Raw genomic sequence first — 26,591 nt, forward strand, 5'->3', positions numbered from 1 at the left:
AGCTCACTGAGGAAAATCATTGCTTCAGAATTAGATTGGAGCAAATGGAAGCTAATGACTTTATGAGAAATCAAGATGCTGTTAAACAGATCCAAACAAATGAAAGAATAGAAGGCAATGTGAAATATCTCATGGGAAAAACCACTGACCTGGAAAATAGATCCAGGAGAGATAATTTAAAAATTATTGGACTGCCTGAGAGCCATGACCAAAGTAAGAGCCTGGAAAGCATCCTCCAGGAAGTTCTCAAAGAAAACTGCCTTGATGTTTTAGAACCAGAGGGCAAAATAGAGGTTGAAAGAATCCACCGATCACCTCCTGAAAAAGATCCCAAAAAGAAAACTCCTAGGAATATTATAGCCAGGTTCCAGAATTCCCAGATTAAGGAGAGAATATTACAAGCAGCCAGGAAGAAACAATTTGAATATTGTGGAAACACAATCAGGATAACCCAGGATCTGGCAGCTTCTACACTGAGGGATCGAAGGGCCTGGAATATGATATTCCGGAGGTCAAGGGAGCTGGGATTAAAACCAAGAGTCACCTACCCAGCAAAACTGAGTATCATGTTTCAGGGGAAAATATGGTCATTCAGTGGAATACAGGACTTTCAAGCGTTCTTGCTGAAAAAACCAGAGTTGAATAGAAAATTTGACATTCAGATACAAGAAGCAAGAGAAGCATGAGAAGGCAAACAGGGAAAAGAAATCATAAGAAACTTATCAAAGTTGAACTATTTTTTTTTTTTAAGCAATCGGGGTTGAGTGGCTTGTTCGGGGTTGCATGGCCAGTTGTTGTTTCTGGCTGTGGTGCTGGGTGTCTGGGCCCGGATTTGATCCGGGTCGTCCCAGCACTGGAGCCGGTGCTCTTGCTCACTGAGCCACCTGGCCGAAGTTGAACTATTAACATTCCTACATGGAAAAACAATAATTGTAACCTATGAAACTTTTCTCAGTAGTTGAAGGGATTAGAAATATATATATATATCTTTATATGAGGGTATGCGGGCATATGAATACATTTGTGAATGTGTATATATATGTTTACAGGTATACATAGATAGAGGGCACGGGACCAATTTAACAGGAAGGGATGATACTTAAAAGGTGAAATTAAGAGGTGAGAGGAATATAATGAGAGGAGATGGGGAGAGACAGAGTGGGGCAAACTATCTCATACAGAAGAGGCAAGGGAAAATGGTTACAATGGAGGGGAAGAATAGGAAGGCAAAAGGGAATACGTCAACCTTATTCCTATTGAATCTGGCTTGAGAAGGGAGGGAAATACACACTAAATAGGGGATCTCACCCTCCAGGAGAATAGGGGGGAACGGGGATGTGAGGGGGGATGATGGAAGGGAGGGCAGGCTGGGGGGGAGGGAAGTTGGAAGCACCTACTTTTGAAAAGGGACAGGATCAAAGTAGAGAATAGAACAAGTGTGAGGTGGGATAGGAGGGAGGGAAATATAGTCAGTCTTTTACAATACATCTACTATGTTACTGTTTTGCATTAGCCACACATGTACAGCCAATGCTGAACTGCTTGTCCCCCCAGTGGGGGTGAGTGGCAGGGGGGGGAAGGGAATGAATCTGGAATTGAAAGTTTTAAAATCAAATATTCAAATATATATATATATATATATATATATATATGTATGTATGTGTGTGTGTGTGTATACTATTATTAATACCATCTTACATGTAATTAAGAAAAAAGATATACAGGCACTGAGGCATAGAGATCCACTGGAAAAGTTGAAACAGGTATAGGAGAAAATATGGGAGAGAGCAGATTGGAGGTGGGGATATCCTGTGGGACTGCTGTTTTGGGGGGTTGGGTGGAGGAAAAACGGGGAGAAAATTTGTAACTCAAAATCTGGCAGAAACGAATGATGTAAATCAGCAGTTAATAAAGCATTTAAATTTAAAAAAAAATAAAAATTAAAAAAAAAAAGACTCAACCCAAATACAGTCTTCTATAGAAAGCTGTTCTCATTTCCTCTGGATTATGTGGGGAACCTGCCACCTTAAGGACACAGGTTCCCCACTTCTGTTCTGTATCTTGTATATACATAATTATTTACATGTCTCCACAACTGGAATGTAAGCCCCTTGTGAATAGAGACTGTTTTCCCTTTCTTTCTACACAGTTCTTGGCACTTAATAGATTTTCGTTGACTGATTGATAAATCTGAAATTAGCTTTTTGTTTGCTTATATGAAACCATTTACAGTATGTTTTAAATTTGTAAAAATGCCAAAGGAAATTGACTTTGAGGTCTATAAAATATTGTATAATATACTAGAGCATGTTATGTTATTTGTGTCAAATTTCAATATATAAATCTTTTTGTCTTTTTAAAAGTATAATTTATCCTCAGAATAAGAAAGGTGAACCAGAGTATAATCCATGTGGAAAATACATGGTAAAACTTCACATTAACGGTGTTCCAAGAAAAGTAAGTATACTTTTGGGTTGACTAGAATAATGTTGCATAAGAAAAAATCAATACATTTTCATTTTTTCTTTGCTTCCTTTTAAATTCCTAAGGTGATTAAAAAAATTTTTTTGAATGAGGCTTCTAAAATGTTATATAGACTACAACAACTTAAGGTATGGGTAGGATATAAGTTCTTGACACTAACTTTGATCTGTATTGGTAACTAAAAATAAAGTTAAGATAGTTAAAATTATAGGAAAAAAGTTCCAGTTAATTATAAAAATATAAGAAGTATTTGAAAGAACATTTGAGTAATAATATTAATGTCCTGATATATTAGTGCTTAAATGAACTTTCAGACTACATAACTATTTTCAAAATATCTATTGAACTAAAAAAAAGTAGAACACTGTTTAATTGTGACGATCCATTATGTTTGTGGAGAAAAGACTGTGAAATAAACCGACTCCTTTCCCTTTAAACCAAGAAGCAAGGACCTTCCAAGGCAGATTTGTGGATACTGGGGCAGGTAACAATCTCTGTGGCCCTTGTTTTGACTTAATGTTTTTCTTTGTTACAAGGAAGGTTCACTTGTATGGGAAAGGGGAATTACTGTGAAGTATGAACAGAAGGCATTATTAAAATACTTTTTTTCTATCTACATCTGAGGCTGGCTGGATCATTCTGTCTTACTAGCACCACAAATCTTTTTGGCAGTTTGGAAAGACTAGTTTGTTTATGGACAAACACTGGTTTTAAACATCTCCAAAGCTCTGTTTGTTGTTGTTTTTAAAATAGACCATAAGTGCTAAATGACCACTGTAATTTATACCACTGTACCTATAGAACACCAAACAAAGAAAAGATCCTATGTGTAAATATAATTTAAAAATATTTATATCAGCTATTTCTATGGTGGCAAAAAAAAAAAAGGAAATTAAGGGAATACCCATCAGTTGGGGAGTGGCAGAACAAACCTGGTATTTAAATGTGGTAGAATATTCTTGTGCTGTAAGACATGGAGAGACTTGGTATGAGCTCATGCAGAGAGAAGTGAGCAGAACCAGGAGAACAATGTATACTCTAATGTCAGTGTGCTAAACTGATGAAGGAGGTAATAACAATATTTACAATCACAGCAACACTATAAAGACAGCTTGGAAAGCTGTCAGAACTATTTTCAATGTATTGACCATCGCTGATGCCAGAGGACCAGGTTAAAGCAGTCAGCCTACCTACTCACAGAGAAGTGATGGATTCAGGGTGCAGAATGAGACACATGTTTTTGAACATGGAATTTGTTTTGCTTGCCTTGCATATTTGTTATGAGGAATTTGTTTTTCTTTCTAAATCCCTTCCCTACCATGGGGGAGGCATAGGGGATGAAAGAGAAAGAATAAATGTCTATAATTTTTTTTTATATTTTATTTCATTTAGAGACTTTGAGATATATATTATATCGGACTTGCTTTCTTAAGGTGCTACAGATAAAAAGTTACTTTTAAAAAAACCATATTAAGAATAGTTTCTCTATTTGGATTACTAGATAAGTTGTTGATGATGAATTTCTTAGAAGCATCTTACTGCATAATATTATTATAGTAAAGTAATTTTTACATCAATGCTTTTCATATTATTTTACAAACTTAAACTAGAAATGATGCTATATAGAGATTCTTACCTGCTGGTTAAATGTATCTTCTAGAAGGAATGTTACTAGCTTTTCAGCTTTGAGTGACATGTTTCTTTCATTTAATTTGTGTAAAAAATAAAGGTTTATTTTGTTTCATTGATAAAATGGAGTAGTTATTGATTATTCAAATAGTGAGGTCCTTTTCTCTATTTCACATAAAATGCTATTTCTAGAAGTCCATTAATTGTGATGATAATAGCTCTGGACATTTAACTGATTGAGATGACCAAATCTCTTTTGCTTTTTTTAGCTTGTGGGATCAAGTGAGACATTACCTAAGATTATATTACTGCTCTGTAGACCTTAAGAAAATGAAATTACCAATGTCTCATTTCATCACTGGACAATTATATCCCTTTATTTTAATAAACAGCCTTTTTTTGGCATATAAATAATTTTTCTGGATAAGATAGATTTTAAAAAATGTTTTGTCCAACCGTAATTGTAAAATTAATTTTAATTGTTTTCTCTTCCAAGGTGATAATAGATGACCAGTTACCAGTTGATCGAAATGGAGAACTGCTGTGCTCTTATTCTAACAACAAAAGTGAATTGTGGGTGTCTCTCATAGAAAAGGCATACATGAAAGTCATGGGAGGATATGATTTTCCAGGATCCAATTCAGTAAGCATCAGGTGGTTTGGAAGCATAATTCTAAAGGCAGAATATCTGAGTTTAATTTTATTCCAATTTGGAAAGCTTTAAAGGAAATTTTTCACTTAAAGAAGAACTGGAAGTAAAACACTATTTAACCACAGAAAAGTAGTATGAATTATTTTAAGAATTCCAATTTCCTTGTATTATAGTGGCTTATGGATGTGGATCCAGAATTGAAAAGAAAAACTTTTGAAGTTTTGTTTTCTTTGCTCTTTAGGCTTCAAGTAAGTTCGAGGGCCAGATTAGTTCATCTTTCTAGTCCTCTTCACTTTAAATCTTTGATCTGTGAATGATGATTAATTATCCCTCAACATAATCCTAGTTTCTCCCTAGAGAGAAAAAAAGGAGCCCCATAACTCCATCTTTGTGCTGAAAACATGAAACCTGCCTGCCTTCCTAATTGAAAGAGAGTAATTTTCTGTCAAATTTTCTGTTTTTCTGTCGTTTCAGTCATGTCTGACTCTTCATGACCCCATTTTGGGGTTTTCTTGGCAAAGATACTAGAGTGGTTTGCCATTTCCTGCTCCAGCTCATTTTGCAGGTGAGGAACTGAGGCAAATAAGGTTAAGTTGACTTGCCCAGGGTCACACAGCTAGTAAGTATCAAAGGCCAGATTTGAATTCACCAAGATGAGTCTGATTGACTACAGGCTGGGTGCTCTGTCCACTGTGCCATCTAGCTGCCCCAGTGGTACAGTGGATAGAGCACCAAGCTTGGAGTCAGGAAGACCTGAGTTCAAATGTGACCTCAGATGCTTATTAGATTGTGACCCTAGGGGAAGACTCTTAATCATGTTTGCCTCCACTTTCTTGTCTATAAAATGAGCTGAAGGAAATGGCAAATCTTTGCCAAGAACCACCCCCACCCCCACCCCAGTGGGGTCACAAAAAGTTGAACATAATGGAAAAAAATTTTTCCTACTTAATAATTAAAAAAAGAAAGTTGACCTTTGCCATTGGGAATCTCTGTCTGTACTCCTGCATTAGTTGATGCTCAGAATTCATATGTGGTGACATTTCTATTAGCAGCTGAGTCTCCAGTTTTCATAGATTGCTTCAATTAAAGAGATCATTGCCTTTCTATACAAAATATAATTTTTCAATATCATTTTAAAGTATAAGATTTTAACATGGCCATTTAAAGTGTCTCAGTCACAGGATCTGTCATCTTTGTACTGTAGATTTGGCAGAAAAGCTCAAAGTTCAGTACATTTAATGAAAGTATTCCAATATAAAATTAAACTGAAAGATTCTGGCTAATCCTTTTGTAAGAGGTATTCATTTAAGTCTTATTCATGATACCTCCTGGTGTTGTGGATGAGACCATGGATTCTGGAAATTATGGGAACAGAAAACTAGCTCTCACTGGTGGTCTGCCAAGCTCAGAAGACTTCAGGCATGGCCTGGAGGCAAACTGTCTGTTTCTCATCCATTAGCCAGTCTGAGTAAGTTCAGAGAAGCTGATCATCACCAGTAGCCACAGGATAAGGTATCCAGTGGGACAAAGCTATTCGTATCCTAAATGAGAATAACATCTAGCTTGTGTCCTTGCCTTCTCTTTAATATGCAGTCACTTGAAAAAATATTTACTAGTTACCTACTTTGTGCTTAGTACTTTGATCAGCAATATGGAGTTGTTGCCACAAGGAGATCCAATAGTGAAATTGGGGGGATGAGATCTATGTATGTGAATAAGTATTGAACAGAATTCTATACATGTGTCAGCATTATTTATATAAATCTTTAAAAAATTCTGAATTGTGCAGTACAGTTAAAGAAGAAAGTATTATAGTTCTAATTACACATTTCAGACAAGTGCAAAAAAAAATTGTGCTCTGGAATCATTAGGTAATCCTCAGTAGAGGCAGAATGTACATGGGCCTTGAAAGATAAGTGGGTATGGATAGGAGGAACGGCTTATATAAGTGAGGGGAAATGCAGGACTAAATATAAATACATAGGTATATTAATGACCATAGTATATTTGGTTGGGTGAAACAGAAACTTGAATACAGTGTTGGTATACTTTGTGATCCAGTGACTCTGGCCTCCCTTCAGTTCCTCAAAAAAGGCCCTTCATCTTCTGACTCCAGGCATTTTCACTGTCCTTCATGTCTGGAACTCTTATCCCTCCTCATCTCTACCTACTGGTTTATCTGGCCTCCTTCAAGTCCTAGCTCATGTCCTTGTTTCAACAAGCATTTCTTATATGATTGCCCAAATGCTACTGCTTTCTATGATTGTCTTCAGTTTATCTTGCGTTTAGCTAATTCATACGTGCTTATTTGCATGTTGTCTCTTCCATTAGACTGTGGGCTCCTTGAGGGCAAGCACTGGTTTTGCCTTAATCTTTGTGTCCTCATATAAGCCCTGGTATTTCACCCCAGGTAAGCATAATGTGAGGCGCACATTAGACACTTAACAAATGCTTCCTGAGCTGTAGGATAATGAGATTTCATAGATGAGCCTTGTCTCACCAGTGATGCTAACGCCCTCCTCTTAGTGTGGCCCTTTTACCTCATAATCACCAAATCCAGGCAAGACCACATAGACTTAAGGACATTTCTAAAAAAACAGTACTTGTCAGGGGAGAGTATTGTTGCTACATGAAAGAAATCATTCTTGCCCTTTTACTGCTTAGCAAAATGGTCATTTCTTCCCCCTCATAGATCCATAATTATTTACATACATGAGTTCTTTCATTTGATAACAGTCTTCCTTTCATAGTTGCTTTCCATTCTTAAGAGTTCTATGGCACAGTATATGAGAGGCTCACATTGTGCCCCAGTCAAGCCTTGCATGATTCCATATTCCAATGTGACTCAGCTGTTAAGCTCAGATAGCATGTCAGCAAACTGAGACTATTTCATAGAACCATGGACCTAGAACTGGAAGAGACCTTCTAAACCCACCAAGTCCAACCCCTTCCAGATGCCCAGAAAGGTGCCTGTTTCTCTACCAGAAAGAAGGTTCGGCTAAATTCATGCGAGCACCTTAATAAAATTTACTAATCCAGTTTGTCTGAAACAGTTTATTAGGGTACATATAGTGTTGGGGAAATTTTGTTTAACTATTGTGTGTTAGTTTATTTTTTTTAAACATTTACCTATACAGTCATTTCTATTTTCATTCAGTCAGGAGGGGCAGTGTGGGAAGTGAGACAAGAAACTCAGACAAAACGTAATTAATTTCAGGTTTGAATTGGGTTCAAGGGTTTTTGAAGTAAGTTAAAGAATGAAATACTGTAGTAGCTAATAACATTTACATTTCTCTTTATTGTTTAAAAACCAGATTAATAAACTACCTTTCGAATTTACAAAGGACTTTCTTGTGTCTCTTAACAATCCCTGAAATATGCTTATTTTACAGAACATTGATCTACATGCACTTACTGGGTGGATACCAGAAAGGATTGCTATGCATTCAGATAGTCAAAATTTCAGTAAAGAGAACTCTTTCAGAATGCTCTACCAAAGGTTAGTTATTTTTTTCCTTTTTTTCATGGTAATGAAAGCTTCTTAAAGTGTCACTGGAACATGCTCAAAGTAGCAGGATAAAAGGTGAGAGACAAATCATGTTTTTTTTTTTCTTAAGTAATTGGGGTTAAGTAACTTGCTCAAGGTTACACAGCCAGTTATTTCTGGGTGTGGTGTTAAATGTCTGAGCCTGGATTCGATCCCAGGTCATCCTGACTCTGGGGCCAGTGCTCTTACTCGCTGTACTACCTGGCCGGCCCCGTGTTGTTGTTTTTTTAATATCATTTATTAGTCACATTTTTAAAATTGTGTGTGCAAGTTCTGTGGGTTTTTTTTTCTTTTGGAGGGGGAAGGCAAGGCAATTGGGGCTAAGTGACTTCCCCAGGGTCACATGGCTCGTGTGTCAAGTGTTTGAGGTCAGATTTGAACTCAGGTCCTCCTCACTCCAGGGCTAGTACTATATTTATTCACTGTACCACCTAGCTGCCCCAACATTTTAAATTTGATTTTTTGAAGGCAAGGCAATTAGGGTTAAGTGACTTGCCCAAGTTCACACAGCTAGTAAGTGTGTCAAGTGTCTGAGGCAGGATTTGAACTCAGGTTCTCCTGACTCCAGGGCTGGTGCTCTATTTGCTGCACCACCTAGCTGCCCTTCTGTGGTTAAATAGTACCTGCCCTCCCATATAGGAGGACAGAGTAGCACAAATCTAGAGATCTTCCTTTTAGTATGATATACTTCAATTTTTTTTTCTTCTGCATGTTTTCCTTCAAAATTATTTTTCTGAGTATACTTAAAATATTTAAAATAATAAATAGTAAAATCATTATAAATATATATTGTTTTCTTGGGGAGTCATTTTTCTTTTTGAGGGGAAGAGTAGGTTGAGAAGACAGGATCCTAGAGCACATTAATACCAGAAGGAATACACAATGTGATTTTAAAGTTGCTGTGAACTCTTCCCCAAATTCATAATCTCCATGTGGATAATTGAGAACTGATTGTAGTGATGTGCGTTCAGAATAGAAATCTAAGAAAATAAGAAACCAATATGAAATGTCAGCATCTCTTTTGAGGTATATTTAGTATTGACACCTTCATCCTTAAATGTAAGACTTTCGAAAATTTGACATTCAAGTTTGACTTTCCTTCTTAAAGGTCACAGTTCTTTGTAATTCTTAACAAGCAGTTAAAATCATAGAACAGACAGTGTAATGTAAAGGAAAGGCTTTAGTGTTACGTATTAGGCCATGGGGCACGTCACTTCACCCTTAACCTTGGTTTTTCATCTGTGAAAAAAATAGATGATTTCTAAGAGGCCCCCTCCCCCTTCTGCTCTCAGTGACAATAATAATTCCTATGTACATCTTGCTTTAAGATCTATGGAAGACTTTTCTCTCACTGAGCCAGTATGGGGGTGTAGATATGAGTTCCATTTTAGAGACTGACTCAAACTTTGTGTTGTTGAGCTAGGATTCAGACTCAAGCTTTCTGATAGCAAGAACAGCATTCTTTGTACTTCATCACAATACTTAATCAGAAGTGAGGCCTTATTTAACGTTTGTTGAATTGAACTTTGAGGATTTCATTCTGTCTGACATGTAACATAAGAGGTGCTTACCTCTAGAGATGTCTTGTCATTTTTGTGTGTGCGTTTTTAGAGAACATTTTGTGGCAATTCCAAATTTGTGAGAATTTCTTGTCCTTAGACAAGCAAGATAGACTTTGATTTTTGTATGATTTTCTTTAATCACCTCCCTTTTTGATGCTCTTCCAGATTTCACAAAGGGGATGTTCTCATCACCACAGCTACTGGAGTGATGTCTGAAGAAGAAGGAGAGAAGTGGGGTTTGGTTCCTACACATGCATATGCTGTTTTGGATATTAGAGAATACAAGGTTTGGAGTTGAAATATTTGTCTCTTTCCATTCAGAAATATAATATTGAATGTAAAAGGACAATCAAGTGGTATATTGAAAAATTTTAGGCCATAATATTGACAGTAGAAGCAGATGAGATGGCAGGATGCTGGATTTAGAGTTGGGGAACTTGTGTGGTTTTGGGCAAGTTACCCCTCTGAGCCTCAGTTTTCTTCATCTGTAAAATTGGAGTATAGAAAATCTTTTAAAATCCCCTCTAGTTGTCATTTATGAGCATGGACAGAGTTGAAGAAGAACTTGCCTACCTTTCATGTCTTGGCTACAGACTCCTCACTGGAGATTGTTAAGGGAAAAAAAAGAATAGGAAATAAAATGGCATTGCAGACAATTAAGAGCCTGGCCCCTGAATTCAGACCAATTCATTAAATGTTTAAGTACCTTTTGGGTGCTAGAGATATAAAAACACAAAATATAATTGTTGCTGTTAAGAAGGTTGTGTTCTGTTGGAACATAACTTACACAGGGGAGTCCTGTAAATACAAAATGATTGGAGGAGGAATGCTTAAGGACATAGGGAAAACCTCCATGAAAGCCAGGACATTTTTACAGACATGAGAGAGAATAAAAATATTACAGCCAAGCTTTCATTAACCATCTGTTCTGTTCTAGAAAAACAATATCCTGGCTTTGTTAGATCTCTTTGTCCCTCCTCTTTTTCTTGTTCTTTTGAAGTTACATGGTTTGTGGTGGTCCACCATTCTCCTCCATAAGTTCTTACATAGGAGGATATATTCTGAATTGATATACCTTGGCTTCCATGGTGCTCTCCTTATTGTTTTTTTTTTTCAGCCTCCTTGTTGATTTCCTTATATCAGTTAAACTTTTTGGGAGAATGTGATAGCATGTACCTAATTAGTATTTTTATTCCACATCCCAGTTTTTAGCCTCAGTAGCTTGCTTGAATAGATCAGGTTAGAGCTATTTTAGCTGCATACCTTATCACTTGAATTTATTTTTCTTCTAATTTAGTATTGATTTTGATCTTTGTTCTAATTCATTGTCTTTATACAAACAGCTGATTCAGAAATGATTTCCACTTCGATAATCAGTCATTTCTTATCAATTTAATGTTGTATGCTGTTTAGGGCATTCACTATATCTAGTGCCTCCCAACTCTTTTATTGAAGACAGTATTATGATAAAAGCATGAAGATTCTGTTTATCAGTCTACTATCCTTTGGGCTCTTTCACTTCATTTCCTAATCCTTAGCCATATTTCCCAATGTCTTTCCTTTTGTACACCTTTGCATTGAAGCCTGTGAATATTAAAGTATATGTTGATTTAATGTGGTGGGTATTAATTGACTTCTTTGCAGAATTTTTCTACTCTCATCCTCCTCATCCAATGTCGACATATAAACTTTGATAATTATCATGGTGATCTGTTTTGCAAATATCTTGAGCATTGCAAGGCAAAGATGAATATGTTCCATAAAACGTTTCTTATTGCCTTTAGTGCCATGATAAAATCAGGTCTCTCTAGTCTTTCAAGAGAGAACCTGTGAGTTGTATTTCCATTTAGCTGCAACCTCCTTTCTATCTTCTGAATTCATTTATGTCCAAGTAATCCAAGATTACTTCCTCCAGTGATATGTCAGTGTGATGACTGAACAGGCATCTCACATTTAGAGTACTGACAGTTAAGTTAGATAGAACATAGATACTCTAAAAAAAATAGTATGCTTAATACCCTTTTAGCTCCCTTTTCTGAAGGGTAAGACTGAGGAAGACAACTTAGCACTTTACTTTTTTATATGCATTGCCTTGGCCAAAGACTTAATAATGCTTACTGGGGATGAGTCTTTCCTTCCATAGCCTTGTTCTTGAAAAACAGACATAAGCTCTTATTGGGATAGTACTGGAAACATTTTCAGCATAGCAGAACTTTCCAGAACATGCTGCTGGCATAAGTTGCTAGAATTCTGTGGCACTTCTACTCTGGGATTAGGTAACAGAAGATAACTATTCAATTAAGCGTCCTTTAGCTGTGAAGGATGTAGAATAAATGGCTTAAGTCTCTGCGCTAGCGTTCGGAGCATTTAATCTACATTGGATAAGAAGATTGATACATATGAAACAGTAGCAAATTGCACAATAATAAAAGTGTTAAATCCTATAGTACAAATTATAAATACTGTATAATCTTAGTGGGGAGAGATCAGTGAAAGCTAGAGTGGTCAGAAAAGAGTTAATGGAAGAAGAAAGACTAGAACAGCTTAGTAAAATAATAGAGTAAGCTGTTTGATTATGTTAGAAAGAGTAGATGAAGACGGTGTGTCAGAACAGAGGCACAAAGGTTGAAATAAGATTGGCTTGGCCAGTAGAAAGCTGAGTGTTTAGAAATAGTGAAAAATAAAACAGGCCAGATAATGAAACACCTTGGATGCCAGGCTTACTAGACATTCTTGAATGCAGTAGGAAGTCATTGGAGTTTTAGGGGCTGGATTTTGATATGACTGATTGTTTGACAATCATGACATGATTGACATGACTGACAAAGATTGATTTAATAGACATATTCAGAGGATGCCTTGGAGGAAAGAAGCTTTAAAACTGAGCCCTGGAGAAATTGACTTTGAATAAGCAGCTGGTGGGCAGTTTTTAAAATGAGCTTGAATAAATGTGGCTGAGCTTACTGTTATTTTGAAAATGAATCCTTGTATTCCTTTCTGTAGGGTCTGCAATTTATCCAGTTGAAAAACCCCTGGAGTCATTTACGTTGGAAAGGAAGATACAGTGAAAATGACTTGAGAAATTGGACTCCTGAGCTACAAAAATACTTAAATTTTGATCCAAGAACAGCCCAGAAAATAGACAATGGTAATAATAATAAGAGCAATGAATCATCATTTTGAATTGTAGTTATTCACGCTTTAGACAGCTTAACCAGTGTGTGAAAACATAATCAGTGTTTTTTCACAAAATTAACTCTAAGCAACATTTAATTTTCAGGTATTTTCTGGATCTCTTGGGAGGATCTGTGCCAATATTTTGATGTGATTTATTTGAGTTGGAACCCAAGTCTTTTTAGAGAATCAACATGTATTCACAGGTTTGTTAATTTTTTTAATCAGTATTTTTCTCTTTTCCCAATTACATGTAAAAACTATTTCTAGCATTCCTTTTTTTAAAAAAATTACAAGTTCCAAATTCTCTTCTTCCCCTCCAGTGAGAAGGCAAGCAACTTGATATTGGTTATATTTCCATATTAGTCATATTGTTACAGAAAACAGACCCAAAAAACCCAAATAAATAAAAGAAAGAAAAAAGTATGTTTCCATCTGCATTTAGACTCCCATCAGTTCTTTCTCTGGAGGTAGATAACATTTTTCATCTTGAGTCCTTCATAATTGTCTCAGATCATTGTATTACTGAGAATAGTTAAGTCATTCACAATTGATCATACTGCTGTTGCTGTGTACCCTGTTCTCCTGGTCTTTGCTCGCTTCACTTTGCGTCAGTTCATCGAAGTCTTTCCAGGTTTTTCTGAAAGCATCCTGCGTATTTCATACAGCACAGTAGTATTCTATCATATCATATATTGCAACTTGTTCAGCCATTCTAACAATTGATAGGCATCCCCTCAATTTCCACTTTTTTGCCACCACAAAAAGAGCTGCTGTAAATATTTTTGTACATGTGGGTCCTTTTCCTTTTTTAAAAATTTCTTTGGGGGAGGCTAGGTGGTGCAGTGAATAGAGCACCGGCCCTGGAGTCAGGAGAATCTGAGGTCAAATCCAGCCTCAGACACTTAGCACAAACAAATTAGCTGTGTGACCTTGGGCAAGTCACTTAACCCCAATTGCCCCTCCAAAAAAAAGTTTCTGTGGAATACAGACCTAGTAATAGTACTTCTGGATCAAAAGGTATAGGGTTTTATAACCTTTTCAGTATCTAAATTGCTCTCCAGAATGGTTGGATCAATCTTTCCTACATCCTCCCCTTCAACATTTGTCATGTTCCTTTTCTCTTATATTAGCCAATCTGATGGGTGTGAAGTGGTACCTCAGAGTTGTTTTAAGTTGCATTTCTCTAATCAATAGTGATTTAGAGCATTTTTTCATATAACCATAGCTTTGATTTCTTCATGAGAAAACTACCTATTCATATCCTTTGACCATTTATCAATTGGAGAATAACTTGAATTCTTATAAATTTGACTCAATTCTCTATATAGTTGAGAAATGTTTTTATCGGAGAAACTTGCTATAAAATTTTTTTCTTTTTTCTGTTTTTCTTTCTAATCTTGGATGCTTAGGTTTTCTTTGTAAAAACTTTAACTTATGTGACCAATATTATCTATTTTGTGTCCAATTATGCTCTCTTGTTCAGTCTTATCCATAGATCTCTCAGGTGTGCTATTTCATGGTCCCCTAATTTTCTTGTGGTGTCACCCTTTATGTCTAAATCATGTACCCATTTTGACTTTATCTTGGTATATAGTGTGAGGTGTTGGTCTACCTTGGTATATAGTGTTATATGCCAGATAGCTTTCCAGTTTTCCCAGCAATTTTTGTTATTTAGTGCATTTTGACCCAAAAGCTTGGATCTGTGTGTTTATCAAACACTAGATTAGTAACTAACTATGGTTATTTACTGTTATGTATGGTGTGCCTAATCTATTCCACTGATCCACGATTTTGTTTCTTAACCAGGACCAGATTGTTTTGCTGGCTTTACAGTACAGTTTGAGATGTGGTATAGCTAAGCCAGCTTCCTTCACGTTTTTTAAAATTAATTCCTTTGGACGTTTTTACCTTTTGTTCTTCCAAATAAATTCTGTTATTTTTTCTAGCTCTAAAAAATAATTTTTTGGTAGCTTGATTGTCCTAGCACTGAATAAGTAATTAGTTTAGATAGAATTGTCATTTTTATTATATTGACTTGGCCTGCCTGTGAGAAATTAATATTTTTCCACTTGTTTAGATCCAACTTCATTTGTGTGAAAAATGTTGTGTAATTATGCTCATATAGTTCCTGGGATTTTCTTGGCAGGTAAACTCCCAAGTATTTTATATTACAGTTCTAAATTGAATTTCTATTATCTTTTGCTGTTGAATTTTATTGATAATATATAGAAAAGCGGATCATTTATGTGAGTTCATTTTATAACCTGCAACTTTGCTAAAGTGTAAATTATTTCACCTAGTTTTTAGTTGATTCTCTAGGATTCTCCAAGTATACCATCCACAGGTTTGTCATTATAAACCTTGGCATATTTGGGAAGTCCTGATGTGACATTGTCTCCAAATTTTTTGTTAAAGATGTTTTACAGCTGATATTTTGGGGAGAACAGTTTTCCTTCTCTGTGGCCAACAGTTACATTCTTTGCCGCATGCTACCACTTGGAGCTTTTCATTTCCTTTGCTTTGTTGCACTTTATTCATTTACATTGCTTTATAGTTGAAATTTAATATTGTCTTCTCACTTCCATAAGAAATTATATCACCATCTCATTCTTTTCCAAAATTCCTTTTTCAGCACTTGGGATGCTAAGCACGGACCTGTGAAAGATGTGTACAGCCTGGCAAACAATCCCCAATATAAACTGGAAGTGCACTGTCCACAAGGGGGCGCTGCGGTCTGGGTTCTGCTTAGTAGACACATAACTGACAAGGTACCCATAGCCTTGCTCAGTCATCCAAGTAGTTTATTGAAGAGTAAGATTGTATTGTGTTGATAAAGATACGATTTATTCTAATTCTCCTTTTAGATCCCACCTTAAATTTCTATAAATGGAGACATTTATCTTGATCACAAGTAGTTTAATTTCTATTTGTGCCCTAAAAGGATTTTATTCTTTGAACAAATTAATATTTTTCTCTAAAGAATGGCACTTACAGTTTACTGAGATATTAACTCTTAAATTTTGTATAAAATCTCTGAAGAGTAGAGTATAGGATTTTTTTTCTTCTCTTTGGTGACTTTTTATATTGCTTTGTTTATTAGACCTTAAGTAGGTAAAAAGTAAAGTGTTTTAAAGTAGGCTTGGAAACAGTGAATTATTCTGATTCTGTGGAGAATAAATTCTCTGAAGTAAGCTTATTCTTTTTTTTTTTAGGATACTATGATGCTATTAAATATATTTCATCTGCTAGTATAGTGATTTTTATGAAATAATCAGCAGTTTTTACCTTTAAATATACTTTATTTACTGAGGGGCTAGGCATTATGTTAAATATGTACATTTTAATCATTCTTAAGATTTTGTGATTTAAAATTTAGGTTTTCTTATAAGTATCTTGTTCATATTTTTTGGCCATATTATAGTAAAACTATTTGTTTTTTAGGATGATTTTGCAAACAATCGGGAATTTATCACAATGGTAGTATATAAGAGTGATGGGAAAAGAATTTACTACCCAGGTATGTTTGTTGAGATACTTTGTGAGTAAAATAAATGCTAAATTTTTATCTATGTGGTTTTCCATCAGAGAAAAATAACATCATTTTGTTCTGTAAAGGGAAAAGTAAAAATTAAGAGAGATCCCAGTTTTGTTTTATTTTTTTTACCTCCTGTGACTAGTCCCTATCCCTGAGAAATCATGGAATACCATCTTGGGTTTTGACCATCATCACTTGTAATGGCAATTATCTTCTGCCTCCTTTTACAACTAGCCAGTATTTCCATTTTCCATACTCTGCTCATTGTAATGCTGTATACATTGATAGTTTAAAAGGAAATGGAGAATAGTTACCTCAGGAGTAGAGAAAGGCAAAGTCCTACTCTTTAAAAAAGTAGTAATAGTAGTAGTAGCAGTGGTAATAGGAATAGAGTCTTTAAACTTAGGCTAGTATACTCTGATTACCAGCAACATTCATGACTATATTACTAAAGAATTGGTTCACAAGCATCTAAAAAAAGAAGTGGTTATCCAGAGCCAGCCTGATGTCCTCAGGAGCATGTTGTGCCTGGGCTGATTTCCTTTCTGGACTGTTGGTAGATTGATGAATCTGGAAATGCTGGCCATACAGGTTACCTAGATTTTAGAAATCATTTGGCAGAATCTCTCATTCTGTGAAGCATAGTTAAATGGATTTGAGCTAATGAATACCTAGGCACAAGTGTGCTGTCAGCTTAGAGGACCTGGAGTCGGGTGCCCCAGGGATCTTTGCTTGACCTCATGTTATTTAACATTTTTATCAATAACTAGGATAAATCCAGTCAATAAGCTTTTATCAAGGGGCCGACTATATGCAAGACACTGTCCTTTGTGCTGAATCTGTATTTATAGAAACGAATTTCTGCTCTCAAGCTTTTCTACTGGGAGAATACAACATGCATCACAAGTAAAGTAATAGAAAGTAATTTCAAGAGAGAGAATATAAAAATAAGTTTAAAAATATAAATAAAAAGAATATCAGCAGGAACTACAAAGCAGCTAGGGGTTGCACGCTCAGTATCCACTACAGGCTCATTGTCCATGTCCCATCCCCAAACTGAATGGGCTCCGAGGCTTTGTCGTGGGACGTCGTTTCTTTTCTGTCTTCACTCTTGGTGCCTCATCACCTCCCAGGAGTTAAATTATCACCCATTTGCTGATGACTTCTGGATCTGTGTAGAGAACCCCAGTCTTTCTCCTCATTTCCAAATGGATGTCCTGTAGCATTTCAAACTTAGTGTGTCCAAACGGTTCCTAAGTTCCTTACCTGTGTCAGTGGCACCACCATCCTTCCTTTTATCAAGATTCATAACCTTGGAGTCATCCGTGACTCCTCAGTCTCCCTCTGCCCAGTCCAGCCCTCTGGATCAAGTCATGTACCAGGGCTTGTCTGTTCTACCTCTTCTCTACTCATAGGGCTATCCTTAGTTCAGATACTCATCACCTTGTGCCTGGACTATTTCAGTAACCTCCTAATTGGTCTCCTTGCTTTCCTTCTCTTCTCCCTCTAACCCACTCTCCATACAACTGCTGGGGTGTTATTTTTTAGATACAAGTATGACCACGTCATTCCTCTGGTCAGAAAGTTCCAGGGACTCCTTGTCACCTCTTAAGATAAAAGAAAGATGTCTCTGATACTTGAAATTCTTCATATTCTAGGCCACTTTTCCAGACTTTATACATTTTGACTATCATATATTCTCCATTCTATTCAAACTGAGCCTTTTACTATTCCCTCACCAACAGCAGTCTATTTTCCTTTGAACAAGATTCAAGCCTTAGCCCTGAATGTATTTCTTCCTCACATCAAGAGCTTAGAATCCTGGTCTTGATCTGACACACCCACACACCCCCCCCCACCCACCCCAAATTACCTTGGAGAGAAAGAGGGTGGGGTTGCTCCTTGAGGGCACAGACTGTTTAGTTTTTGTTTTTATAGCCCAGTACCTGCCCAGTCTTTGGCATTTAGTAGGCACTTAATTAATGTTTATGGATTCTTAGGAGTCAAGGTTGAAAAACATCTCAGACACATCTCTCAATCCAACTCTCATAGTAGCTGTGGGACAGGGAAGGTGTACTTCATTTCTCCAACCCTCAATTTCCTCATCTTTGAAATGGAGATAAAATCTCAGACAAGTCATGGGGTTGTTGTGATGCTCGAATAAGAAAATGCTTATGAAAGAGTTTTGCAAATCTTTAAAGTGCTGTATAAAATGTTGGTTGTTTTGTTCAGTGACATAAGCCAGGACTGCAGGTTCCTGGTACCCAGTTCCAGGGTCTTTTAATAGATCATATTGTCTTTAAACTTAACCCTGAGAAGGGAGGAGAACTGGTGGGGCTATATCAAATGGACCTGGAATAACATGTATGGAGTGAACTACATGTGTTTTACCTTATAAAGCAACATGAACAAATTAATGCTGTCAGAATTCACGAATTACAACTATTGTTTGTCTTTGAATGAATTTCAAAATAATTACTTTGTACTGACACATTTTGAACTAGTTGATTTCAGTACAGCTGTTGTATGAAAGCACAGAATTTTTTAATAGACTTGATCCTGTTTCGAGTGGACATCTGACTGAACATCAAACTGGCTGTAAAAATAAACCTGAAGTTAAATGTGTCTGTTTCTAAGCATGTCTTTTTTTTTTTTTCCCCAGCTGACCCACCTCCATATATTGATGGAATTCGCATCAATAGCCCCCACTATCTAACCAAGATAAAGCTGACAACTCCAGGGCCTCACACCTTTACACTAGTGGTATCTCAGTACGAGAAACAGAATACCATCCACTACACAGTTAGGGTATGTTTGGTCTGCGTTGTCACAGCGGGATGGGATAAAGGAATGTTAGCCAGATGACATGGTATTGTTTTCATTGGGCAAATGCTCTGCTCTTTGTAAGCAGATGATTGGGAGAAATGCCAGCGCTTGAAGGGTCTGAATTCCACAGAAGTGTGTTTGTGTGTTTCTTCCACTGAAGCAAATTGCAGTCTCTCTTAGTAATGTTGTTCTTAGTTAGACAGGCCAGCAGGTTCACCCAATGCTGAGCTCCAGTGCTTAGCACAGTGCCTAGCACATAGTAGATGCTAAATCATTCCCAGCTGTAATTGTCAGACAAAAGATGCACAGCTTGTTACCAGACCCATATAGATTAGGGGAATTAATTTCTAAAAATTAAGCAGCAATTCATTACCTCCTTTAGAAAAAAAATCATAAATTATGAAATTGTGCTTTATTTTGATGGATTTTGTATTTCTCAGAACAAATTGATCTAAATTCTGTTCTGTGATAGCCTTCATAAGTTGAATCAGCATTAGTAATGATATAAACACTCACTTTACAGTTGCAAGGTACTTTTAATGTTATCACACAATTCTTGTGATAGCTATTTGAAGTTTCAGTATAAATATGGTCATGGATGAAGAAACTGATGTTCAGAGAGGTTAATGTCTTGCTCAAGGCTAGTTAAGTGGCAGGTTCCAGATCTGAACCCAGGTCTCTTGTGATGGTCCAGCTGTCCTTCTGCCCAGGTCAGCCTGTGTCTGGCATACAGTGCATTTGAGTAGAATTGGTAAACTAGAGTCCATCCAGAAGAAGGGTCTCAGAGTAGTGAAGAGCCTGGAAATCACGCCACATAAAAATCAATTGAAGGAACTCAAGCTATTTAACTTAGAGAAGATTTGGAGGGTGTTGAGGGAGGGGATACATGATAGCTTTCCTCAAGAATTTGATGGGCTGTCTTGTAAAGATGGATTAGACTTATTTTCTTAGCTCTAGAAGGTAGGACTATAGGAGCAATGGGAAGGAAGGTACAGATACCCAAATTTAGGCTTAATGTAAGGGGGAAACTTTGTGACAATTAGAACTATCCCAGTGTGGAAGGAACTACCCCCAGAATTGAGTTTCCCTTCATTGGAATTTTTAAGCAAAGCCTGGATAGTCACAAGTAGGAATGTGTTTTAGAGGGACTTTGTCTGGTCCCGACCTTTGAGGTCCCTGCCAACTTAGAGGCTGAGTGAATCCAAGTCTTTTTAGCTTTCTAGGCAGAGTCTGCTGGATGTCTGCGTGTCACCGTAGTCTTATAGATGCAGCCAGTCCTCTGTGAACCTGTCAGCCCTGGTGTTAACCTAAAATGAGCCAACAGTGACCAGTTAATAGGAACTATTTCTTCTAGATTGTGACACTCCACACAGGAAATTCAATTTACATTTTTAAAGGATTTTATAAGTAAAACGTTTATTTGTGCAGCAGAGTTTTATATAACTTTCCTTTTTTCAACCTAGGTGTATTCAGCTTGTAAATTTACTTTTTCAAAGATTCCTACACCATATATTGTATCAAAAAGGGTAAGTAAAATGCTTGTTTGGGTCAATGTGATTGTATCTTACAACATTGTTAGTCCAGGTGTAACATGATTATACCTTAATTAGGGTGGTAGCTGTGAAAAGGAAAGAATAAATACAAAAGACATTTCAAAAGAGTTCTTCATCTGTTCCAGTTAAGTTGAATTTTATGTATTCGGCATACATTACTTAAACATTTACTCTGCATTACTTACTAGAGGAAATGCAAAGATGCTTAAGACTTACCCTCAAAACATTATCCAGTCAGGAAGATAAAACTTGTGCCCTAATAAATATGATTCATGGTAAATGTGATGAGATACAAAAAATGTAACACTTCAGAGAAGGAATGATGCCTTTTGTCTGGGTAAGGCAGGGAAATCTTTGTGGAGGAGCCTGTATCTGAGCTGGGCTTGGGCAGCTGGTTTCAGTGAGGCAGAGAACCCTTGCTAGCTTCCCCTCTCATTTTCCTGAGCATAAACAGGAATCATTTTCAAAGAGAAATTTGGGAATATAGGAAAGTCTCATACATATTCATCAAACTTTATTAATAAAATTTATACTAAAGCATTTTATGGTTTGTTTTGTTTTTTAAGATTAATGGACAGTGGAAAGGTCAGAGTGCTGGAGGATGTGGGAACTTCAGGGATTCCCACAGAAATAACCCCATCTACCAATTCCAGCTAGAAAAGGCTGGGCCACTGCTGATTGAGCTAAGAGGACCAAGGTTTGTTTAGAGGACTTTGCTGTGCATTAATAAAATTGGGTTATTAACATAAGTACAGTTTAGGGTATACCTGACTTAAGAAATAACTGAAAAGAAGTTGCTGATATTCGGTTTTAAAATTATTAAGCAATAAGGCATTATTTATATGTAATTCAGAATGTAAAATCCTTGGAATTTATCTAATTCTTATCTTTGTATCCCCCATGCCCAGCCTAGTACCCGTTTCATAGAAAGTTTTTGATAAGTGAATTGAATTGAATTGATTGTTGTGGATTAATCTGAGATCTTCAGGGACTGGTAGATTTCATTCACTACCCTAGGTATTTTGAACACAAAAAAGTAGATAGTGTCGCTAACTCTTCAAAAACTTATCATATAGTTACTTTTAAGTGTTATGTTGTGGCTGGTCTTGTTAAATTTTCAGTTAAGGTTTGTTGAAAAGATAATCCAAATAGACTATTATACATTATTTTATTTTTCAAATAGCTGTCAGCCATCTTCTCATCTTTTTGATAACTTAATCAACATTCATATACTAAGGGGCACAAAAGCAGTATCTCATAAATTGAATTGAATGATGTTAATCCTGACAGCCTCTATTAAATGGTATAAATGGTATTTGTATAATTAAATGCAAAAATAGCATGCAAGTATTTCTGACTTGTAGCTGTTTCGTAGCTTTTGATTGCTTAACAGTACATCTACGCTGTAAATGTAGCCATATTGCAAGCTTGTATTTATTGGAGGACATAGAATAATGGAAATAATTTCACTCTTTTTTAAAATAATAGGCAATATAGTGTTGGGTTTGAACTTATCACAGTGTCAGTGGTAGGAGATCCTGGCTCTTCAAGCTTTCAGAAGAAGAGCAGTGGTGATTACAGGTAATGTTCACATTTTAAATCTGGTTTTCTTTGACTGTACTTTCTCTTGTCTCATGAACCTTACCTTTGTCGTTTCTTGATTACAGATGTGGATTTTGCTACCTTGAAGTGGAAAACATCCCTGCTGGAATCTATAATATCATCCCTAGCACCTTTTTGCCTAAACAAGAAGGTCCCTTTTTCTTGGACTTCAATAGTGTTATTCCTATCAAGGTAACACAACTTCAGTGACTGAGAGAGAAATCCCTACAGCATATACCACACTTGACTCAGTGGCATCCACCAAATACGAACTGTTCTATTCCTATGAGAATGTAAGTTTACAGATGAACTTGTCATGTCAGACTGCGTGTCTTGGGGTACTGTTTACTAAAATGAATCATGTCTCCATCTTTAGACTTGTAATTATTTACTTTATGACTCTGGGGGTTTTTTCACTCAGGTGATTATCAAGGAATAAACTGCTTTGGAAGCTTTAAGAGATGTTGGCAAACTTAGCATGAAAATGCCTGACAGTGCAAATTCTTTAAGATAGGGACATATCTCACATGAAATCATGTAGAAGAAAAATGGCAATATTTTGCCTTTTTGGTTCATCTTGTATCAAGTTTGAAAATGTCAGAATCCGAGGCAATGACAATATTACAATTTAATTTTTGATACTATTTCTACTCACTTTGATGCTTTTTAGTTTTGTCTCTTATGGAAAACAGCATTTTGAAGAAAATGCAGTTGAGAGCTTAAATAAAAGTTGATTATGATTATTTTGATTTAGGAAGAATTAATTTTCCAGTCACTGACGTTATTTTTAAAATTCCCAAGTGTTACCCAGGCATCACTTTGCCAAGATTTATAGATTTTAAAGAATTTGACATTTTGATATTCGATCAGATTTTCTCTGCCTTATTAATAAGAACATTTTAATTTGGCATTAACATGGCTTTTTATTTCAGTAAAAGTTATTTATTATGGCCCTCAGTATAATTGCACAGTTTAACTTAAAACCTAGAGAAACCGATTATAAAATAAAATGGTTCTTGCATGTACTCTCTTATTAAATCTAAAAGAGAGTCAGTCCCATGGGTCACATTTGAATGAACTTTGATCATGCCTTAAGTTAAAAAGGTATCTTCACACTCTTGTTCTAAATTTTAGGAGTACAGATTTATTCTGTTAATGGACTTGTACCTGGGGAATCGGGTGTTCTTCATTTTAGTAGATTAATGAAATAAGTTTGGTGTGACCTTGTTCTGTGTATGGAGTTCAGGAAGGCACTAAGCTTGTGTCTTGTCTTGCAGTTCTAGTGCTGCTCTGTCTGAAAGCCCCGCTGCGCCACACATCCTTACCCTATCCCCACATACAGAGATACATAAGGTGCCATGAACACATGTCTTTGTCATTTGTTTCAAGTTTCAACTGCCTATTTTATGGGCCTTTCTTATGCATCTTTTTTCCATTCTTACTGCTCATTGGTCTTCTTGGCACTTCTTTTGCTTCTCTCTCGTTCTCAAAATGAAGTGACTGTCAACCTGACTCTTTGCCTTGTGTCTCTCTTCACCATTTGTAGACTTTCTTTGGTCTTTGTATCTAAGTGGCAAATTCTCCTTACCTCAGCTATTCCATTCTACATGTGGCAGCTCTGGCACCAACTTCTTATGGCATTAAGCAGAGAGAGCCAAGGTTAGATTAGGAATCCAGACAGGGCCAAGACTGCAGAGAGAAAGGCAAGGTAGCTGAGGAAGAACTGATGATGGCAGGACATTTGTGGGTGCCCAGCTGCTGAGAAGTGCATCCCTTGGGCACTGAGCCAGTCTGATGGACTGATGGTTAATTAGTCCATCCATGAGACAGAATGTGCCAAAAATAAAGTCGGGAGGTCACCTTGAGGAGCTAGGGTTGGAGCGGCCTTCACTTTTCCGACAGTTCTGAATTCTGTTCTGGTATTCTGGATTCTAGTGTGTATACGTGACTGCAGCATGCACATTAATTTGGTACCCCACCAGAAAATGGACCATCTGAGTTGAAGTAGGATAGGGTTGGCCCCTATGACTTGGCTGGTGTAGGGGGTTCCTGGGGTACCCCATTGGTCAATGGTTTATCTGACATTTTGTATTAGGATTCATAAGTCACTTCAGTTTAGCAAGCACTTCCAAGAAATTACAAGCCAGGTTCACTGTGTGAGACAGTGGGGCTATAACAACTAGTTTACCTTACTTAAGGTTATTTAAAAAGCAGCATTGAGCATGGTGCATTCTGACCCTCACTTCCCATTCCATGACTGCTGTATGCTGTCAGATGCTCAGACGGAGCTATATAGTGTCACTTCTGTTTGGTTTTTCAATGATCACAGCTTGTTTCTGCCCACTAGACAACACTTGCTTGAAATTTCCTATTATGGTATTAGGCATAGTGAGTACTTTAGAATCTTAAAGCTAGTATCCTCTATTCAATCATTCGTGTACATGTACATATATGTGCGTGTGTACATATGTGTATGTGTGTGCATATTCTATATATTGGTTTTAGCTATTTTGAATAATTTTGGGAGATTAAATTAATGCTTTTCATTGGTCCTTTTTTGTATTTGTGATTGGGGGGGAGAATGTTAGACATTTCTGAAAATTAAATTGAAATCTAAACTGATCTGATACTCTTAATCTTCATAAATACCAAGATACTGAGATCAGATAAGTATTGGTCCTGAATTTTCAAACTGAAACATGCAGCAGTTTCTTCTCACACTAGCAGCAAAAAAATTTAAAAGTCTTAAACCAAGAGTTTTATTACCAACTGCAGTCATTCTGTCATCTTTCTTTTAAATTCTAATACCGAGAGAGTACTGCTTTCTTGTCAAAAGTGAGACAGATTGTTGTTCATCAATTCATTGGTGTCCTGTCTTCCTGTTATGTAGCCAGTGTATTTAAATGCTTCAGTTTCAGTATTTCACCTTCCAGTGAATAGTCTGAACTAATGTCTTTAAGTATTAACTGATTTGATCTCCTTATTGTCCAAGCGTCTCTCAAAAAGTCTTCCTCTAGCTCCATAGTTCAACAGCCTCGATTCTGTGGTACTGAGCTTTCCTTATGGTCCAGCACTCATAGTCATGCATTGCTCCTGGAAAACATTATACCCACACAACTAACTGTAGGCAGTGGTTGGCAGCTGTGGCCTTTTTTTTTCCTTTTTGGAGGGCAATTGGGGTTAAGTGACTTGCTCAAGGTCACACGGCTAGTTTTGTGTGTGTTAGGTGTCTGAGGCCAGATTTGAACTCAGGTCCTCCTGACTCCAGGGCTTGTGCTCTATTCACTGTGCCACCTAGCCACCCCTGTGGTCATATTTTCGATGGGATTTAGACAACTCATTAAAATTTCACTATGACTTGAGTAAAGCACCAGCCTTTTTACAAACTAGTGTACAAGATCATTTATTTAAAATGCTCTCTTTTTTTTTTGTCCCATCACAGATGTACTTTTTCACATAATTTTTGCAGCATATTCAGATGTACTAAACTTGCTTTGTTTCTGTAATTCCATCTTGGGATAGGAATTAAACTAACTTTGCCCATGAGTAAGAAGATAAGAAGAGGTTAGTTGTGGACTGGGGATAGTGGACAAGGAGGTAAAGAAAATCACCCAGCCGGTATGACTTGTGAAAGGCAAGAAACAAGTCAATGAAATAACTCCTTTTGGTTATAGTGTTACTTGTTGAGTGATGTGCTCCATAGCAGGCTCTAACAAGAAGAAACTTGGCACAGGTCCTTGCCCACAGTATGTTCTTAATTAGTACTTGATGGCTGACATAGGAGAAAGAAACTAGACTGAAAGTTGATGTGAATTCTCATTAACTTGCTGTGTGACCTTGGTTAAGTCACTTGCCTTCATTTCCTCTTCTACAGAATTATAAAGTCAAATAAGATGATTAGATATTGATTCCCAACTCTGCTGCCCTGGCATTCTATGAAATTACCATAATAAAACCAAGCATCAGTCCATTGTTCTCCATGAAGGATTATCTGCCTTCACAGGCCATAGGCTTAACTCTGCAC

General features: G+C 36.7%; 1 protein-coding gene across 2 annotated transcripts in view; it reads left to right on the forward strand.

The window, feature by feature from the left end:
• Positions 1-23,308, forward strand: part of CAPN7 (calpain 7) — a 47,284-nt gene extending 23,976 nt beyond the window's left edge. For both annotated transcript variants that reach the window (XM_069088404.1, XM_069088405.1), the window contains 13 exons: positions 2,364-2,457; positions 4,610-4,756; positions 8,158-8,264; positions 10,040-10,160; positions 12,878-13,022; positions 13,155-13,254; positions 15,684-15,819; positions 16,493-16,568; positions 19,249-19,394; positions 20,876-20,938; positions 21,532-21,662; positions 22,454-22,546; positions 22,633-23,308. In XM_069088404.1, the coding sequence (XP_068944505.1) occupies positions 2,364-2,457; positions 4,610-4,756; positions 8,158-8,264; positions 10,040-10,160; positions 12,878-13,022; positions 13,155-13,254; positions 15,684-15,819; positions 16,493-16,568; positions 19,249-19,394; positions 20,876-20,938; positions 21,532-21,662; positions 22,454-22,546; positions 22,633-22,777 (1,504 nt within the window). In that variant the 3' untranslated portion in view covers positions 22,778-23,308. The remainder of the gene's footprint in view (positions 1-2,363; positions 2,458-4,609; positions 4,757-8,157; positions 8,265-10,039; positions 10,161-12,877; positions 13,023-13,154; positions 13,255-15,683; positions 15,820-16,492; positions 16,569-19,248; positions 19,395-20,875; positions 20,939-21,531; positions 21,663-22,453; positions 22,547-22,632) is intronic.
• The last annotated feature ends 3,283 nt before the right edge of the window (positions 23,309-26,591 follow it).

The sequence above is a fragment of the Petaurus breviceps genome, unplaced genomic scaffold (genome assembly GCF_028583685.1).
Source record: "Petaurus breviceps papuanus isolate PSGF00001 unplaced genomic scaffold, PetGlider_PUasm1.0 185, whole genome shotgun sequence".
Lineage (NCBI taxonomy): Eukaryota > Metazoa > Chordata > Mammalia > Diprotodontia > Petauridae > Petaurus > Petaurus breviceps.